The sequence below is a fragment of the Pelmatolapia mariae genome, linkage group LG3_W (assembly GCF_036321145.2).
Source record: "Pelmatolapia mariae isolate MD_Pm_ZW linkage group LG3_W, Pm_UMD_F_2, whole genome shotgun sequence".
Taxonomy (NCBI): domain Eukaryota; kingdom Metazoa; phylum Chordata; class Actinopteri; order Cichliformes; family Cichlidae; genus Pelmatolapia; species Pelmatolapia mariae.
The window spans coordinates 77637921-77658242 of NC_086229.1; the positions used below are offsets into that span (position 1 = coordinate 77637921).

At 45.0% G+C, this 20322-nt stretch overlaps 1 protein-coding gene across 6 annotated transcripts in view; it reads left to right on the top strand.

The window, feature by feature from the left end:
• Window positions 1–20322, top strand: part of pcdh7b (protocadherin 7b) — a 118943-nt gene that overhangs the window by 38003 nt on the left and 60618 nt on the right. For 2 of the 6 annotated variants that reach the window (XM_063469936.1, XM_063469939.1), the window contains exon 2: window positions 16429–16648. The exons of 2 other annotated variants lie outside the window; for them this stretch is intronic. In XM_063469936.1, coding sequence (XP_063326006.1) covers window positions 16429–16648 — 220 coding nt within the window. Of the gene's footprint in view, window positions 1–361; window positions 424–16428; window positions 16650–20322 lie in introns of those variants that run through there. 2 more of the 6 variants (XM_063469940.2, XM_063469937.1) reach the window with 2 other exon arrangements.

Here is a 20322-nt window from a genome sequence, read left to right on the forward strand (position 1 = left end):
TGTGTGGGAGTGTGTGTGGGAGTGTGTGTGTTACTGTACTGGTGTGTGCGAATGCACACTTTTATTAATGTATAAAGATTTGTGCATGTGGGCTTCTCTTCTAAAGATCTTCGCTCATATAGTGAGAGGTGGGCTTTTTTTTCTCTTTCTAAGCTGTCCAAACACATTTTTAGGATAATGAGGATCAAATTGAGATGTATATATAAAAGAGCACAGCTGGGGAGTGAGAATGGGAGAAGGACATTAGAGAGGGAAACAGCACTACCTATAAGCATCTTGTACAAGTGAGCAATCTCTATTCACTGACCTTAATCGTGAATTTTAATGTAAAGCAAATGTTGTTTTTTTTTTTTTTTTCCAGCCAGCGACCAAAGTAAACCTGGGTGGAACAAAGACAGGCCTCCTTTGCATCTACAGCAACAGGTTTTGGACATAATAGTGCTTTTGTCCTTCACCCTGCATTTTTACTCCTGTATGAATTTGTGCAGAAATCCAAAAAAAAAAAAAAAAGAAAGAAAGAAAAGAGAAAAAAATCCTCTTACAGAAAACCAATAGTGCTTTCTGACTGAAGTCTGTGAATGCAGAAGGAGCTTTGGGGCTAAGATTTCACAGCCACTAATAAGCATTCAGCCTCATCTCCTCCTCTGCCTTGTGGTGACTTGGCTTCTAATGTGTGACTGACAACCCTCGGCTTCTGTGTTGATTGGGGCCGTTTTGCAGGTTGGATAAGCGCATGGCTTGATGGACAGATCTGGGCTGCACGTGGGATGGGCGTGTCTCCTGTCGTCTGGTGCTGCTCTGGATCATATGTGTCAAAGCTTCGTCTTTTGTTGGCTACGCTTCTGCGAGAAGGTGTGCGTCTCTGCTCTCTTATTGGCTCACGTCGCTGGGGCTTTTGCTGAACACTATAATGCTGAAAAAGTTTTCGGTGGATTTCAGCCATCTCTCTGGGATGGCCTTGGTTGGCTGGCTGCAGCGGGGAGCATTGGTTTTTTTAGTTTGCCAGATTGCTGGGCCTTGCCTCTCTTGTTTGCCTGCTTAAATTAGCCCAGCAGGGACCTGTGGTTGCCAGAGTGATTTTATCTGGTCAAATTTTAACATAAAGTCCGTCCATATCTTCTTTTCACTCCCTCCACATATTCCCTTCCCTAACAATCCGATCGATACGTATTAGCTCCAAGGAGGCTACCAGGCTTAGAAGGTCACAAGGTCACGTGTGTGTGTGTAGTGCACTGCACAGAAAGCAGGTTTGGCGTGGTCACTGCTAATTATTAGTTGTCCCAAATCAGCAGTAGTCCTGACCCACATCAGTGGTCATCAGAGCCACCGAGCATTGTTTAGTGCTCTAGAAAAGCACACTGAGCTCCTCTCTGTGTTTATGCAAACTCCACTTGGTATCTTAAGCAGATAAAGGCTCGGGAATCTTTTTAAATCCTATCCAGAGCCACCGTGCTCGCATCCGAGTGAAAACAACAGCATGTGACTCGCATCGCATATTGGTCCCTGCATTCAAATTGCACAGCAGTGAAGAATGGTGAGGACCTCCTGTACGTTAACACCCCCCTCCTCTTCCTCTTCCTCTTCCCCCTTCCCCACACTATCTTGTTCTGACATTCTGTTTGTTAAGCCTCCCAGCACTGTGAGGTATGGGCGGGGTTAATCAAAGGTCTTGAATGAATGAGGCATTGTTAATCCAGTTCAGATGTTGTATCTAGGGTAAACCCACGGAACCCAGCATGCACCAAAGACCTACACAGCACACAGTTAATGCTCCTAAACAGATGTCTTTTGGTGAGAGCGCACGCCAATGACACGCACACTAATAGCAAGAGCTTGCAAATTTATTGTCAAAACACACAGCCTCGCACGACTATTGTACAAATATTCAGCTGGACTAAGTGGTGTAATTAACCGTCATTTTACAGTCCACTGCGCCTCCAGCAGCCATGGTGGTATCACATTCTTACTTTCCTAAACGAGGAATTTTGTCCCACACCAAAGAGAATCTGTTCTCGAAGCAAATGGCTGCGGTCGCTTCTCATTTAGCTACGCGGCACTTTAAAACCTGAAATCTTCGTTTATTTATGTGGATTCTGGTGGTCTCTTTGCTATATCCGCCTCACTCGCTCCGTCTCTGCCTGTCAGCAGCCCACCCACCCGCTCCTCATCCTCTTCCCATCCTTCTTTTGGTCCTTTCCAACTGCAGCGAGGGCTGAAATTAATTTCAACTTGTTAATTCTGTTTGAAAAAAAAGGGTGGAGAGAAGGGTGAGGAGAAGAAGAAGACAGAGAATTAAAAAAGCACGCCAGGTCGCTGTTTGAGTTTCTAATTGCCGGGGCCCGGAACGTGACCTACAGATGTGAGATTCCACCACTTGATGAAATATTAACTAGATTGTAGGACTCGGCGGAGATCAGCTGTGCCGGGAAGCGCTGCATGGAGAGAAAGGGGGGGGTGACGGTGAAGAATATCAGGGAGACGGTGGCATCTCAACACGATTGAGGTTGATAGGGTCATGTAAAGGAATGTGGGAATGAAATGGAACTCATTAGTGGAGAGGGAGAAGGATGACAGGGACCTTTATTCATATGTGTGTGTGTGTGTGTGTGTGCTTCCTCGTGAGCATTGAGACACCCGAAAGTTCCTCCAAGGTCTTTACATGGCAGACAAAGCGTAATGTGAAACATACCGCTCACCTTATCACTGGATTTACAACCCAACAACCCCATTCGTCTTTCTCCACCTTGTTAGTATTACGCATCAGCCCCAAAGTATTGAGATAAGCCGAGCGCGAGACACGAGAATTAGGGAGTGGAAGTGAGCGTGATGGATGAGATGGCGGGAAATATTCTTGACAGATGGATGAGAAATGAAAAGTTGTTGGTGCTGAAAAAACAAACTCACTAATGGCGATGATCACATCTGGATGGGCTGATACCTAGCAAACGTTGGTTTAAATTAAAAAAAAAAGCTGCTTGACTCCTGCAAAAACACCACGAGCATTGTCTTGTTTTTATGCAGAACACATGTTTCTTTTCCGGCTGCTGTCTTTGCTGTCTTTAGCCATTGCGGCACCATTTCTATACCGTCAAGTACCAAAAGAAAAGGACACTCACCTCAAACCCAACCCTCTTCAAATGCACTCCCTTGGGAATACATGTCAACAGTAAAAATATATATATATTTATATATACTACAAAGGCAGCATGTGCAATTTTCCAGGACTTGAAATAATATTCAAAGACAGATTTGCCTCATGGTGGTAAAGTTGCATTGCATGCTAACCACTAGCAGGGCCACCACTCACGCGTCTTTGTGGTGTATTATTCTGTAATGTATTGAGTTGTCATTTCTGCCTGACCTGCTTTTCTTTCTGGAGTAGAGGAAGAAAAAGAAGTAGAAGAAGAGGAAGACCAGAGGCACAGTGATGGGTGGAGGAAGGGTGGTGGGGGGCAAACTAAGTACATGGGGGATAACAGAGACTGTAGCCTTCTAAATAACTAGCCTTCCAATGCCCCAAATTCATAATAATATAGTCTGCACTGCAGATAAATAAAACACACCCAATTTTCTTGTTAGTGTAGAAATGTGGGCCAGGCAGCTGCCTCTGTGTCTTTTTTTTTTTTTCCAGATCTTTTACGAGATTTGTAGAGAGAGGAAGAGAGAGATTATTGTTGTGTTCTCTATCCAACTCCCCCCATGACCTCTACCTCTCAATTTACGCAGGGGGGTTAAATTAGCCAGCCTGATGAGGGCCGTCATTAGTGCGGTAGGGTGCTGGGCTTTGCTGTGCTACAGCGGTTGGCTCTTGCTTTTGCTTTTGTGAGGCGCTGAATAGGGAGAAAACCTGTTCTGCAATAACTAGGTGCAGCAGAGTGGATGGGGTTTGGAAACAGCCCAGTCTGAGGAAAACCCTGGGCATTGTTCTTAGATCAAAGAAAGAGAAAATGGCAATGTAATACAAGCTCAAATTACATGGATGTTTTGTCTTTTTACGTGACAGCCTCGATTCGTGGGCCTTGAGTCTTGATGTTGGGTTGTGGCTTTATCTTTTTTTTCTTTTTCCCAAGCAGCCCTTTTGTGACTAGGTGGCAGAGGGAGGAAGATATTGAAATAGAGGTGGGAAGGATGGAGGAGGAGGGACACAGAGAATCCACAAGGACGCTGGAAGGCCTATTTATGGCAATCACAAACACACATATGGGTATTGATCTGGCATCACAGACCCATGATGTTGCCACTGCACTTGACGCGTGGCGCTCGTCACTGATAGCCGTCACGCTGGTCTCACTTTAAATCGATACCCAGACTGCCGCACACGATCACTGCCACCTACATCAACTAGTAGTGTAAATACAGGGCCTGTATTGCATCAATCCAATACCAGCGTTGGTATCGATGCTATCGATATTTGGATTGCTCCGGCCACCTCTAACACCAGCTCCTTTGTGGAGCTAGCGAGCAAAAACAGGTGCCGTCACTGCATATTGTGTGTATGCATGTGCGAGCGAGTCTCATATATCACCCCCTCACCATTAGTCCAGGTTACCTCAATGGCAGCCATTGTTTTTCTGCTCCCGCTCGAAACCCCCGGCCTTCTAATTTCTTTCCATGTCTTGATTAAAAAAATTTGGGGGGTGGAGGTGGGGGGCTCCTGCTTCTACATTCCAGTTAGGTGCTTTCACCTGCACCATTATGAGAGGAGGGCTTTCACTTCAACACAGGATCCCTTCCATCTGCACCGCTGACGCTCTCCCACCCACAATATTCCTTCATCCTCCACCGCTGCTGGCTATCTCGCTGAAGAGTCTTTTATTCCTAGGATACCAGCTGCCCGTAAGGTGATAGGTGAAACAGGTGAAACACACATGTAGACACGCACACAAGTGGGCGGGGACCGAAGGCACAAGGGGGCAATGGTACGCTGGCACCGAGCTCCCGCGGGAGCAGACGCAGGTGTCGAGTAATAATGGCTGCTTGACTTCTCGGTACCCTTTGGGTTGGCAATATATATATATATCGGTTCAAATATTTTCTGCATTCTGCCTGATGCCTTAACAAAGAGCTTCATTGTTGGTGGTGTCCTATGTAACCTGACCACTTCTTATTCAGTGAATGGGAACAGCTTGCAGGCTACAGAGGGCAAAAACAGGGCCAAAGTCAGTCAGTTCTGAATGAATGTCTTTTGCACTCCTCCTCCAGTGTTTTCATTTTTTTTCTTCCCTGCGTTACTTTTGACTTATTTAAGGAGAAATACTAGAGGGAACAAACAAGCCGGACTGTTAATTGTGTTTTTCGACACTCCTGTGTTCCCTTAACAAAGTGCCACAAGCAGAGTGCTGGAAAGCTGTGACAGTGGGGACCAAAACAACCTGACGCCATTATCAAATTTCCCATTAGCTTCCCCACTCCCACCAAAAAAAAAAAAAAAAAAAGTCTGCCCAGTCAACAACTGAGTAATGAGATCTAATAGGGCTGGACGAAAATGAGACCTTAAGAGCATGTTGTGGATCTCCCTGGTTTTATCTTTTTCTTCTTTTTCTTCCTTTCACTGGGAATAGTGTCAGAGAGAAGGCAAGATTGAGGAAAGGAGAGCAGAGAGGGGCTGCTTGCTAAGTGCACTCCAAGAAGAGCCTTGGAGGAAAAGGACTATTTTACATGCGGATTAGTGTGCATATCGCCGTCATCAGACAGTGATACGGGGCCTTGATAGACTGTCTGTCTTTGATGCCTTCTGAGGCACAGGAGCTTTATCCCTTTTTGCCTATTTTCCTCAAACACACATAGACTGATTCAGCTCTTTAGAGCAGCTGAGATTCTGCAGATTGGATTGTGAGATGCGTTTGCCACTTTTTGTAAAAGAGATCATGTGCCTTTCAAAGTGCAGGCAAATATCTGAACTGGCCCGTGTTACTATGCAAACGTGCTTTAAATGGCACACACACAGGCACACCTGAGCGAGTCAGGGCGTTTGTCTTACCTTTAAACACCACACATAAGTTTGAGATACTTGCTGTTGAGAGAGACACAGAGACCTACAAAATGTGCACGTTTACCGTTTCCATACAGTCCATCGTTCGCTGCTGAACAGCTGTGTAGTGCACTGCTACGGCTACTTCGTTTTGCATTCCTACGTCAGACAAAATGAACTCTGTCGGCGCCGCCTTTCTTCTTCACCCCCACCCCAAATGCTATTAAAATTTTTGTTATGTTTTCCACTTCACCCCACCCCACCCCCCACCCCCATTGGAAATAACACTTGGGGATTGTCTGGGCAGGAGCCAAACACACATAAATTTCAATATTAATTTGGTCGGCACCTCGGCAGCCTCCCCAGCCTCCTAATCTCCTACTGCATATCTTCATTATCTGAAAGTGTGCTTTCATCTTAATTCCATTTTCATCCATCAAACGTCGGGGAGGTTTGACCTTGCGTGATCTCGACCAAGATAGCGAGTCAGGAAGGGAGCCGCCGAGAGTGACAGAGACGGAGATAGCGGAGCGAGGGAAGGGGGAAGTTGGGAGATAAAGGGGTCCGAGTGGAGATGATGAGCAGGGATGGAAGGATTGTTGTTGAAGCCGTGTTAAAAAAGTCTTTTGAATGCTTTTGGTAATAATCCTTACGTAACGCCGGCTGGAGTGCAACACCGTGACTCCTCGCTCCTCTGTCGACTCCTCTCCTCCTCATTCCTTCCCTCACTCGCCCTGGGCTCTTCCCATCCTCCTTCATACTCCCTTCTCACCGTCAGTTTATTTATCCTGACATTAGGGTTTAATTACTCATTTGTAGTAATTGTTTTCATAATTGTTTGGATCGTAATCGTCCCATGCTTCTGTTGTCAGGAACAGGTGGTGGATGGGACCTGTAAGGGAAGCCTCTGTGTGTCAGTGTGTGTCTGTGTGTGTGTGCACTGTGATCAGGACATACAGTTGGAATTCATTTGATTGAGGCAAAGACACGCCACCTGGTGGTACTGTTTCATTGAAGTGTGGGACGTGTGGGTGTTTCTAAAAGATGACAAGAGGGCGCAGACAACAGACAAGAGCTGCAGACACGCAAGGAGACGCACGCTACTTATCCCACATGAATGATACATGCCCCCATGATCATACTCAAATAGAATGCCTCATTAGTGGATAAGCTGGATATGCTCTCTAACCTCCCTCAATCTATCTCTCTTCTCTCTCTTTTTGCCTGTTTGGATGGCAGCCCTGATCCCCTAAATGCAGGTTATCTGTCATCAGTGACTCAGGATGGTAAATAAAGAATCATTTATCAGCCTTATTAAAGGCTCTACAGTGTCTCTTTCTCTCCTCCTTATCTCTGTCTTTTTCGTTCTTTGTCCCTCCCTCTCCGAAGTCTGTCTATCCCTTTTGATCATATCGCTCCTTTTTTCTTTTTCCTTCCCTCTCCCTCTCTCTGCGGTGGCGTTTCTTTTCTTTAGATATGGCATTTGAAGGCTTTTTACATCTTCCATCTGTGCATGTGTGGGACAGGTAGCGACGCAAGCGAGCTGCCGCCTCTCATATCCTCAGCGGCGAATGCTCGGCTCCTGGCATTTGGCCGCTTTGCGCCGACTCCGGGCTTTGTTGATGCCATGTCATGCTTTCTGCTGACACCCAGACCTGTGTCACAACGAGCTAATGTTAGCGCCAGCCCCAGGCTTGTCACAAACTGACAGGAGTAGGCCGTTGGTCAGACGCGGCGCTGCCAGTGCCTGTGATGGATCCCCACATGCGACACCTAGATACCCGCCCACCCCCCCCTAAATGCCAGAGCTGAGAACCTTAGCTGAGGGGGGTGACATGAGAAATGACATGAAGATGCCAAAGACATGACACATACACATGAATGCTGACACTCAGACAGAAGAGAGGGACACTCGCACACACCTGAATGTGCAGGGAGCGATTTCAACTTGATACGCGCACACACTCAGTGAATGGCACGCCATTCAGCTGTCATCGCATAAACCGAGCACTGAAGTAGAAAAGGAGAGGGGAAAAAAATACAGGAAATGCGATCTCAGGATTTGCAGGCAGACTCTATGTAAGCAACACCAGGGTCAGGGTTTGGTTGACACTCATTCCCCATGTCTGCCAGCACTTGTGTCAGCAGCAGCGGCTCTAACACGACGACACAGGAGAAGGTCCCATCCATTCCTAATGAGAGGATGCAACATAATTCGCAGTTGACGGTAGCGGACGTTGGTGTTGAAACCTGCAAAAAAAGGGGGAAAAAATTACCACCCTATACATGGAAGTACATCGACACTGACAAGCGTCCCTTTTGTGAATTACGAAGCTTTCATTTATGCCTTTGAATGTCCTTTTTTTAGCCTCATGCGGTCTGCTACATGACACTGGGCTTGCCTTCATAGTGTTCTTGGAGTCTAGCATCCAAAAAGCAGCTGAATCCTACAAAGGATGTTATTTGTCAGCCCAAAGCTAATCCACTGCCAGTCAAATCTACCCCAACCCTCCCCCCTTCTCTACTGTCACCACCAACAACAATTCATTTTGCTCCAACACCCCATAAACCAAAAAAAAGGACTTTCTCTTTGGCATTCAGAACAGGTCAGGGGTTGGACTAAGCTTCTGAAGATGTTCAAACCCATCCCCCCAGAATAGTATCTCTGTTACACCAGTGGCCTAATCCGCCACTTGAAGAGCAATTAAAAGTTTAGCCCAGACTTTAAGAAAGTAACCACGTGTGATCTTTTTCTCTTTCTTTTTTTTGCTTCCTCCGGGCCCATCTCTCTGGCTTTGTGCATGGGGTGCATGCTAATAGCAAAGCGCTAGCAGTGGCACTCTTCCAAAGGCATTCCAACCCCACTGAGGAAAGAAAAGACTAAAGTGGACGAAGAAAGGAAATGGATCTCGGGATGGAAGGATCACCAGTTTTTATATCTTTTTTTTTTTCATTTCAATTCTCTAACCTTTCTTTATTCCCTACGCTCCTTTTCACACTCTTTCCAACGTTTGCATCTTTTTTTCCCAACTTCAATGCCCACTTCCTCTTTTTTTTTCTTTCTTTCTCAATCCAAAGTTGTTCCCAAAGCACAAGCTCTGAGAATTGATCCCCGCAGAGTTTCCTGTGCCTAGCAACAACTTTATATGGCACAACCCCAACCATACAACAGTAAGAGGCATCGGAGAGTTCGTGTTTCGGGTTCCCCGCTGTCTTTTTGAATTTCCTTGAATGGTTTTTTTGTCTTGCTGGACCGCATATGTTTATACAACTCTTCCTTATGCCAAAATTGAGGGCAATAAAGGGTCAGTGAGACTCAAGAGAACGTCGGTAGACGAGCACCGGAGGACAGTCAATTGATCGGCGTTCTGTCAGACCATAAAAGCGACCGCATGGTAAAACAGAAGAGTAAAAACTACCCTCACGATTCCAAAGATCGACGGGAGAGTGCTAATGGCATCATCAACGCTTAACGAGACCGTGCGCCGTGCTGCCCGTAATATCTGCACCTCATGTAATAAAACTTTTTTTAAAAGGTGTTTAAAAATGTTATTATCAAGCTTTGCGCCCATGCTTATTAAAGGACCCCACAGCTCACTGACGTAGTTATGAAAAAGAGATTATGTGCACAGTTAGGGCTAGAAGGTGGAAGCTGGATGCCCTTGTAAGCTTGAAAAGAAAGTTAAAATAAAAGAAAAAAAACTTTTCCTGAACTCAGCAGAATAGAAAAAGAAGAAGAGGAGGAAAAGAAACAACACTCTTTGCATCTTTGTTGACTCTGAAGATAACGTTGCAAAAAATAAAACCCTCAACTCGCAGGAGCCTCTTTTATCTCGCCTTTGTTTTTCTTTGGTTTCTCCTGGAGTCTCGGGTGTTCTTTGGAAACGGTACCCCAGTTTGTCTTCTTCCTCCTCCTGTCTCTCTTTTTCTTTCTTTTTTTATGGGAAAGAGTGACCTGGGAGGAATGTGCATGGACTAGTGAATTCTGAAGAAGACGAGGAACGGGAAGAGGAGCGCTGGAGCTTGACAGGGCCAAAGCTATCAGTCAGGCTAGAACCTGATACCTTCGACTCTGCGGGTGGTTGCCCTAAAAGAAAAAAAAAGTTGCAGCCAACTGCGCTGTGAAAATTCCCACAACTTACTCAGCCCTAACCGAATCATTTTAAACCTCCGCCCCCCCACCGGCCAATCACAGGGGGGACCTAACGGGCCGGAGAGACCCTCCACTTTCAGCCTAACGCCGCTTGCTTTTAACTGCTGAGGCTGCAACGCATCAGCATTCTCCTCTGTAACGTGGTACCTGAGTACAACTGAGCTGCACCCGAATAGAACCTGAACCCCTCTTGATCAGATTCCGATTGATTTCCAGTCAGTTCACCTTGAGGACATTTGTCTCGTTTAACGCTTCAACATCAGTGCATCTCATGATCTCTGGAATTTGCGGTACTCGAATCACACCGCGTGCATTTGATCTTTGCCATGCGAGCAGGCGCAATTGGGTTAAGCCAATTTTGGATCTCTGTAAGTATGTTGTTTGGTGTACCCTGGCTATTTGGCACTTTCTTTGTGTCTCAGGTGGCGTATCACAGGTCACTGTCTGGTTGCCATTAAATATGAAACATGGGTTCTTAATTACCGATTGGCACTTTTGGCAATCGCGAATGTTCTCGTGTTTCATTCCTTTCTCTTTACTCTATCCTGGCCTCTTTTTCTCCTTTCTTTTTTTAACCAGGGTCTGTATCTTTCCTTCCATCTCCTTTACTCAAACTTCCTCCTCTGGATCCTTTCTCTTGGTTGACTGCAAAAAGACACTGGTCCTGCAGTTTATGTTTGCTCCCCTCGCCCCACGTCCAACCCAGCCACAATTGCTTCCTGTGGTTCACGGTAGCGGGTCACTGCCATCTGCCAAGGGTATTTACAGCTGAAATTACACACACACACATACACACATACACACTGTGCATTTCAGCCAGACTCACTTTCATCGTTCTTCCATCCTTTTCTTCATTCAGGGGCTCCATTATAAAGCCAAGTCTTCCTATATGAAGAATTTTAACACAGAACACACACATTTAGTGCATGCAGTGTCACATTTGCATTAATGAGTCAGTTTTGCAAAGTTAAACAAAGAAGGTAAGTGGACTTCTAATAATAAAGAGCCCCTTGACCGTACTTGACGTTAAAGTCATTGTATAACCTAGACTGATCTTATCAGCTATTTTCAACCAGGGTTGTTGGTCTGAGGTTTCATGAAAAGCCAGAGCTCTCCACTTTAAGCAGTGGGTTATCGTTCAAGGTTTTCTGAGAGATAAAAGAAGAAGTAAGGCTCACACAAAGTGCCGCTGACAGCGGCTCAGCATTTTGTTTTGGGGGGGAAGAGGAAATGAAAATCAAATCCAAGAGGTCACACATTATTGACACTAGTGGCACGGGTCTGTTTTTATTGGCTCCAGGTTCGTTTGAGTGCAGGCTGCCCATCTGTTTTCCCTTTAGCATCCAGGAAATAGGCCGGACCGAGCTTCTGCCAGAGGTCCCAGTAAACCTGTGGCTTGTTTGCATTGTTCATTTTTTTTGAGGGATGACGGATTTGCTCAATCATCCGTTGCTGTCACAGCTGGATTTAGATTGCAGGCACACCCCTTAAAGGCCCTCTACTGTCAGGACCCTATAAGACTTCCTGGCATCTGGCAAAAATAAAGCAAAGGAGCGTTAACTTGTAATGAAACCCATATATTAAAAGGTTGGCTAGTCTCTGACAGGTCACAGCATGGGGTTTTTACAGCGTACTTTCTCACATATAAAACTAAGGCTTTTTGTACAGTCTCCCTCCCCTCATCCCCAGCGGGTCACAGCAGATGGCTGCCCCTATCTGAGCTGGAAGTTTCTTCCTGTTAAAAGGGATTTTTTCCTTCCCACTGTCGCCAAGTGCTTGCTCACAGGGGGGTTGTTTAATTGTTGGGGGTTTTTCTTTATTATTGTAGAGTCTTTACCCTTGAAAATGAAGCGCCTTGAGGCAACCGTTGTTATGATATGGTGCTAAATAAAAAAACTGAATTGAATTATCTTCAAATGTGCACAAAATATCCATCATATATTGGACAGTCAATAAAGTGAAGTGGCTTAATCACAGCTTAAGTTGTTTTTTTGTTTTTTTTAAATCCTATGGCTGTCCTTTAAAATGCAATTTTCATTACGTGTGTGTATGTGTGTGTACATGTGTGGTAATGTCTCTGGCTCAGTCACTGCTGAAATGACTGGCAGCTGAGTGGAGCAGAAGGGCAGGAGGTCAGGGTAGGAGGTAGAGGGACCAGCATCAAAGGGCATGTACTAAGTCAGGCTTAACAAACACTCCAGGTCTGAAAATGGCCAATATCTAGTGAGAGGAGGTCAACTCTGTGCCATATGACAGCATGGATAGACAGTGAGGAGGGCAGCTTCACTCACTTTTTATTTCTCCGTGTGAAATCTCACTTGCCCGTGCTCATGCATTACATTATCTTTGAGCAAAATCCCATTTGTCAACCCAAGTCCTGTGTGTATGCATGCATGTGTGTGTGTGTGTGTGTGTGTGTGTGCGTATGCAAAGCAGATAATTGTTAAATTTTCCCTGCGGTTTGGACATGTGTCGAGTCCCAAAATGGTCTTCCCTGTGAATGAGAGAGAGAGAAAAATTGGTTGTGACAACCAGAAAGCCATATGTTATTTCACACAGCATGCTGGACAATTATTTATTTATTTATTTTCCTGTGCTGGCAGCTAGTGAAGCACGCACCTAGACGTAGGCACACAAAAAGAAGTCGAGAAAAAAAAGGGAACCACAGAGAAAGAATCACTTTAAGAAAAAAAAAATTCATTTATTTAAAAGACACAGAATGAAGGGAGCGAAGGTTGCTGTGCAGACGGCGGCGGTTGCTGCAGATTCTAATCCAAAGCCTCCGGCGATCTCTGCATGAACTCCATTTCTGGTCTGCAAACAAATTAGGTTTTTTTTTTCTTTTCTATCTTGCTTTCCCTCCAGTGAAAATAAGGGGGGAAATTCAGGTGAATAAAATGCATTTGTTCATTTTCCTTTCTTTCTTTTTTTTCTTCTTTTCTCCCTTCCAGTCAGCTTCTTTCCGCCCCACCCCACAAACTCAGTTTTTCCTCGGCGTGCACCGGCTCGAGTGTTTCTTTTCTTTGCCGTGATCTTGCCTGCTATTCATTAGGCAGCAGTCATTTAATTTGTATCATTAGAAAACCGTGTTTCCCAAGGACTATGGCACTGCACTAAATCTGATCCAGACAAAGTGCTTTTTTTTTTTTTTAGCTCAAATGGACTTGTTAACACACACCTCTCACTAAACAAGTGTTTTGAAGAAATAGAATAAAACCAACCAAACAAACACCCCCCCCCCCCCCCCCCCCCCCCAAAAGAAAAAAAAAACAGGGTTTAATATCTTAACATCTCTTCAAGTGTTATTACACTTATAGAGAGCAGTTCTCCTTCTGGGCTCCGGTTTTAATTATGCAACAAATGTTTGACTATCCAAGTGAAATTTGCATGAATATTTATACCAATTCATTTGTTGAGTGTTGATTGTAATTACATGGAAACATGATTTATTGCCAAGATTGCTGTGTTAGCCAGCCAGCCATAGAAAGACAACCAGGCAGAAATATATAAATATATGTAAATTTGCCCACATACACACACCCGTTCAGCAAAAAAAAAAAAAGAGAAGCTCTTTTTTTCCCAGTGGCTTGTGGGAAATATTCATTATCAGACAGAGAATACGTCACACTGTGTGCCTGGCAGAAGTTTCTTAAACTAAGTTTAAGTGTTTAAATGATGGAGAGGTCCACTTTTTAAAAAAACATGACAGTTCACCTCAAAATCAGGTTTACAGCTTTTGACCGTGACCTGTAGTGCTGCGCTGATTCGGTCTCAGTTTGCATGAAATTGTCTGTAGACATGCTTGGTGTCTCTTGAATATAATGGAAGTGAATTGCACTCACTGTGTTGGAGCCCAAAGCACCAGAACAGTAGATTCTTTCCCTTACTTAAAAAAAAGGGAAAGAAAAGCTGACAAATGAACTTAAGCAATTATATTTGATCTTAAGTGATGTGGTGACCAGAGACTTTTGGCGACTTAAGTCACTATGAGCCAAATAACCTTTGGCGACTGTTGGTCGATCTCAACTTATATGCACACGACTGAAGCGACTACCAATGACAGTACAGGATACCACTGACTGACAAAAGAACTGGTAGTACATAAAATAGTAGATTACCTAGACAACGGGAACCTGGAATGTCTGAAAAGGACTACGAGTCAGTTTCAAAGCAAATTGTTTCCAGGTGAAAGAAAAGATGGATGTAGCTACCGTGAAGTTGCCCATTGTTATTGTGAAGTCTCACTCAGATTCCTCAAGATGAGCGTTGTCAAAAAATGGATGTGTCGAGATGTGGTGGGTCTGACTGTAAAACCACAGGCTCAATTGCTAATGAGTTCTATTGAATAACTTACAAAATATACTTAATTTTTATTCTAAAATCACCCAAAAATGAGTGACTGAGCCCATGAGCGGGAAAGTCTTACAAAGGTCAAATCAGAAAGCCATTTCCTCATAGACAAGTAATCTTTTATGCAACCACAGTTATTGTCATCTGGTGGCCTTTCCCTTTCCTTGTTTTATGCCGCGTTCCAGATACCTCAGAATTCGGGTGCCTGAACTCAAGAGCGACATCACTTGACGTTTAGATGGACCAATCAAAAGAACCAAGCAGCTGGCCAACATTACAGCCAAGCTGATCCTCACATCACTGAGCTAGATGCTTTTTTGGGGGGGGTGGGATACAGTTGGCATTTTTGGCTAAATCAAATGTGTTTTCTTTTCTTTTTTGAGTAATTTGGTCCTGACAGGAGACATTTGTGCTGAGTTTTTTTAAAAAAATTTAAAAAAAAAACAAAGACATTTTTAGAGCTGGTTTCTTCAAAACTAGGCAACTGGTATCGAAATGTTTGACTACAGGTAGCTGTCCCTTTAAGATGGCCTTTCAACACTTTGTTTTTGAGTTAATGGATCTCTGCCACGTGTAAATATCTGCTGACAGAAGAAGTTTGACACGATGCTTTCACATCTGCATCTGAGATTGAGCGACAGTGTTAGATGAGTTACGCATGATGTGCAAATTTCAAAGCGCAGGCAACCGTGGCTGATAATAGATTGTACTTCATCAGGAGACACGAATGGGGAACGAATGGAGGGAGAATGCTTTAAGAAAAGAAAATTTTTGAGTAATGGGCCTCTGTTCCTGTGTAATATTCTTATGATGAAACGAGGGAACAAGGAGAGCAGAAGGAGGAGTGTGTGTCTGTGTGTGTAGAGGTGTGCGTGGGGGGCGTGGGGTAAAATCAGAAGAGATGGAGAACACGAGAAAGTGATGAGGTCCAGTGAGGTGCAAGAGAGAAGATGTGCTGCACCAGAGGCGAGTTCCGACAGTGTTTGCATGTAATTAATTAACGGCATTAGCCATTTGTTATGCCATTTATTCTGGTAATGACCAAGCCTGGTGTTTGGTCCTTCGCCCTGCGCTCATTCTGTCTTTCATTTCTCCTCTCTGCCATTTACCTTTGTACAATGCTAAGACGGGGGATTAGGAGACACGGAGAGTGGAAAAAGAAAATCAGGCTGATACAGTGAGAAAGAGGCCTCGGCTTTAATGACATGCTCTGTTACTGCTTAACACAAGACACTGTTCAATAATGTGTTAGAGCGAGCTACACATATTGACAGCGTGAACCCACAGCTCATCAAGAAAAGCCTTTTGTGCGTGTGCACTTAGTCGCATGCTGTCAAGTGGGTGTGCCTATTTGTGTGCGCCCGTCTTTTGCCTTTTGCGCCTTCGCTCTCTGGCGGCGAATCAGACCTCCCGGAGAGCTGAAAGCTTGTTCACCTTGTCCTCGTTTTAGTGGGAAAGTAAACAAGTGAATGAGGCTGATGCACCACCATTCCCCCACCCCCACTCCCTCTTTCCTTTTTAGCTGTATTTAACACACAAATCTAGCTAGCTACCATGTCTCCTTGGTCCCTTGAGTTCTAAGCGTGCTTGTGAAAGACTCCTTTGTGCAACTTCTTCTGTGTCCTTTTGAAAGTTTTCAGGGTTAGAGAAAGGCAAAGTAGTTCTTTCTTGGCTACTGTGATAGAAGAGATCATAGTTTTATTTTGGAGGGATGCATTAGAGCTAGTTTGGTTGCTAAGGTAGCTGTTAATACCCTTAGCCATGGCCTTCACTGCAGTCTACGTATCCTAGCCTCCCTTGTTTTCCTAACCTGTGTCCCTGCCATCCTGACTTGAATCCCTTCTATTTCCAAAGGACCCCGCTCCCAAGCTGACATCCAATAATAAAAGTTGAAAAAAAAAAAGTAAAGAAGTCCCTTTAATAGTGACCCCCGGCCGTTTGGTTTCTCTTGTAGCCGTTTCGCCGAGTGACCTTCTCGGTGGTGAGCCAGCCCCAGGATCCTCACCAGCAGGGATCGCTGCAGAGCTGCTACGACAGCGGCCTGGATGAGTCGGAGACACCGAGCAGCAAGAGTTCGTCGGGCCCCCGGCTGGGCGCCCTTCCCCTTCCCGAGGACAGCTACGAGAGGACAACGCCGGATGGCAGTGTCGGTGAGGCAGAGCACATGGAAAATGGTAGGGGCAAACACTGAAAGGAGATTTAGAAACCGTTAAGACACAGGAACAACACATGCACATAACTGGCTAGAGAAATCCAAGCGGGACGCTGTAGAAAGCATCACAAGCAAAGTGCAGAAACACACGAGCGTCTCTTTTTCTTTCTTTCGTTCTTTTTTTGTGCTAAAATGCTTCTGTTGTCAGTTCGACATTTCTCTGTGCCAAGGGTATGGATGTGGTGTGGCGCTTGTGATGCAACTATTTTTTACTGAAGCCTAAAGCTCATTCAGTGTACATTGTATGAACAACGAGGTCCGGGATTTATTGTAAAACCAAGGTCTCTGTTTCAGAAACAGAAGGCTTATTTGATCAAAGGGGCTACAAGAGGGAATATGTAACAGACGAATTCTTTTAGATCAACCACCTTTCAGGACCGTCTTTATCCTTCTAGTTTGTTGCTTTGTTGCACCGTTTTACAAATCCCGCTGAATTCCGTTTGCAGGCTAGATCTCAGCTGCAGGGGAGGATAGGTGTTCAGCAAGATCTCGCTCTCTAGCTCGCCTTGCATTCTTTGAGATAAAGTAAAAGAGGTGTAACGGGGAGGGGGCTAATACTCAACCTGAATTGTTTAGAAGCTGTACAGACTGCTGCTGCACTGATTTGTGATTTGTGTTTGGCCTCAAGGCCCTCACGAAGGAGTTCATTTTGCTTCAATTAAGGGATCGAACTGATGATCCATGTGTTGTAGTGCATAAAGACTCCAGCCTAGAGAGAGTGGACGGGAGTGGTGGCAAAGTGAAAAAAAAAATCCTTTTGTAAAAGCAGTCTCCTGATAATGTGAAGCTTCTTCTCTTGCAGAACCTTCTCCTCACAGCTAGCCTGAACTAGTTTCCTACCAAAGCCAAAATATGTATGTATGTGTGTGTCTCTATGTGTGTGTGTGTGTGTATCTGGGTGTGCAGTGAGAGATGAGGGTAATGGTCCCATTCATAGTCTAGGAGTCTGAGGCGATGCTTAACAAGGAGTAGCTGTCTTGAGAGTGCTAAGCCTAAGTGCAGAGGCTTCCCCACTGCAGCTTAGGATAAGGATATTCAAATGGCTTAAAGATTCACATCCTCTCTTTTTTACAATGGAGCTGTTAGGCGGATGATGCCCTTACCTTATTTTAAATCAGTGCGGTCAACACAAGCGCCATTACATCCACAAGGTGGAGCCTGGACAAACGCCTGGTTCTACCTCGAGGGCCGATGTCTAGTTATGGTGTTTGCACTGACTCGAGACAAGCAAACAGAAAGTTAGTCAAATCAGACAGATGGGCACATCAAACAGGCCGTTATACCGGAGTGTCCACAGTGAGCTTTTTCAAATTTCGGCCCCGACACAGATTAAAGGGGATTTGAAACACTTTGATGTGAGCATGTGAGCTGATAAGGCTACCTCGTGGATATTAAAAATCTCAATTTTCCGACAACGGGCGCCCATTAAGTTACCAAATTAGACTATAAATTAAAAGGATCGTTTCATTTTGGTTTCTGTTACAGGAAGGGGGGTGAGTCGATAGCGATCCAGTTAAGGAGCCTGTCGAGTAAAACCACTTTTAGAATAAATACGGCATAAATAGGGAAATGCATTAAACCAAAGACGGAGCGTTTGATACCCAAGGAGCTCTCGTACTGGTCCAAATATGCCCACCAGTTTCACTTCTTAGCTCAATGTTCATGTTTTGCTAATTCCTCAGCTCGGTGAAAAGCATACTGACGCTTCAGAGGAGATTTGCTGGAGAACAGAGTCAAGGTCAATTCATGAATCAGTCTCCATCTAAGAGAAACAACACTCGCCGCTGTTGCTGCTCGCTATCTTTAGTGAGATCGGCTGAACTGGTGTGTATGCGTGTGTCTGTGCGTGTGTGAGAAAGGCAAGGCAACAGCACATGTGTGATTGGAAGAAAAGGGAGCGCTTGTGAACGTTGGCTTGATATTGTTTCCAAATCAGCCTCTACATCTCACATTTCTTTTGCAGCACAGTTATACAAATTGGAGTTCTTACACAGTTTGTACTCCGAGGCTATGAGCTGATATAATCTGGTAGGCAGCGGGGTGGCCTTGTGGTCTGAGAGACTGTAATTGGTCTAGGTCCTGTGATTCAGTCCCAGAGAGAGAGAGCGAGAGAGAGGGAGGAAAAAAAAAAAAAGCATCTCTGTGCTTCCAGTTAAAGCGTCCTTGAGGACGCCGCCGAGTCCCTGCTTGCTCACTTATGGCAGGTCGCTCTGAATGAGGGCATCAGCTAAATACCTAAGTGTAAAGTAAATGCAATCATCTAAGGTTAGGCCAAATATTGGCAAACTGCTTCAGCCTCTGCGGTCATTAGCATCCCTTCTCGTGTTGTGGCAGGAGCTTGCACAGAAAGCATCAGCACCGCATTTACTCAGTGTTAACCCCCCCCCCCCCACACACACACACCCCAAACATGCTTTTTTTCCTTTTTTTTTTTTAGAAAATGAGGGCATTACGAGGAAGAAGGAAAACAAAAGTCAGCAGATGGCTTGCTGCGGCGCTCGATGCCGACAAGGGCATCATTAGCGGCATGTAACTATGTAACTGCAGAAATTTATGTGTGTAATGCAACGGCTATTTTTTGGGAGGGGGGGCGTGCTCTTGTTGTGTCCCATGGAAGGCCCAAATCTCAACCTTGCCCCTGGAAGCATTAGTATCTGTTTGACAACTTTAGAAACTGAGGATTTAAAAGTTGTTGTATTTTTCCCCCCCTTGTTATCGATCCATCATGTTTGATTGCAGTCTCTTTGTGTTAGGGTGAAATGCAGACAAAGGCGAGTGTCCGCTTTTTTCGATTCGGAGCATTTTCCAGCTCTCGGTTGCTTGTTGTCGATCAATGTTCGCACGATGTGCGCGAACAATTGGCCTCCACCGCAGCTGCTAACATTCATGAATGCATGCATGCAAGTAGCCCCCCCCCCCCCCCCCCCCCCCCACACACACACACACACTTCTTGCCAGAGACAAACACACACACCAAAACGCATACACACACTGTGTGCTCACAACACCTCCTGTTCCCCGTCCTTCCTTTCTTTCCACCTTGCACAGATGTGCTGAGGGACCGTGTTTTCTTTTCCTCATCTCCCTTATCAAGGTCATGTTGCAAACTTTATTATGGGTTCCTTCTTTCCGTGGGGAGCGTTAAAAGAAAAACATTTAAAATAACAAAAGCAAAACAAAAAAAAAAAATCAACCTCTCCATCCAAGACAGATTCTTCCCACACTGACTCAGAACAGGGAGTGTTGGGGTTCATCGTGGGAATATGAACACATTGTTGACCTCAAACATACACTGCTTGATCAGCCTGAGAGACAGCCAAAAAGTCCGTGCCAGGAAGCGATAGGAAGTTTTGCTGCACCTCTCCCAACGCCGCTGAACAAAACTGAAATTTCATACTTGCGAGTTACCTGCTCAGGACGCGAAATAATTCAATTTTGCTGCCATTATGCTCGGGCCTCCGTATCTCTCAGCGATGCCACTCGGTACGTCTCAATGAAGTCTTGATCTTTTTTTGATGCTCAGTTGGACCCCCACCCCTCCTCGCACCCATCGCATCCTCACTTATTCATAAGCTTACCCCGGCGCTCATCAGATATTCATAAACATTTGGAGTCAAACAGCCGATTAGGCCGTTA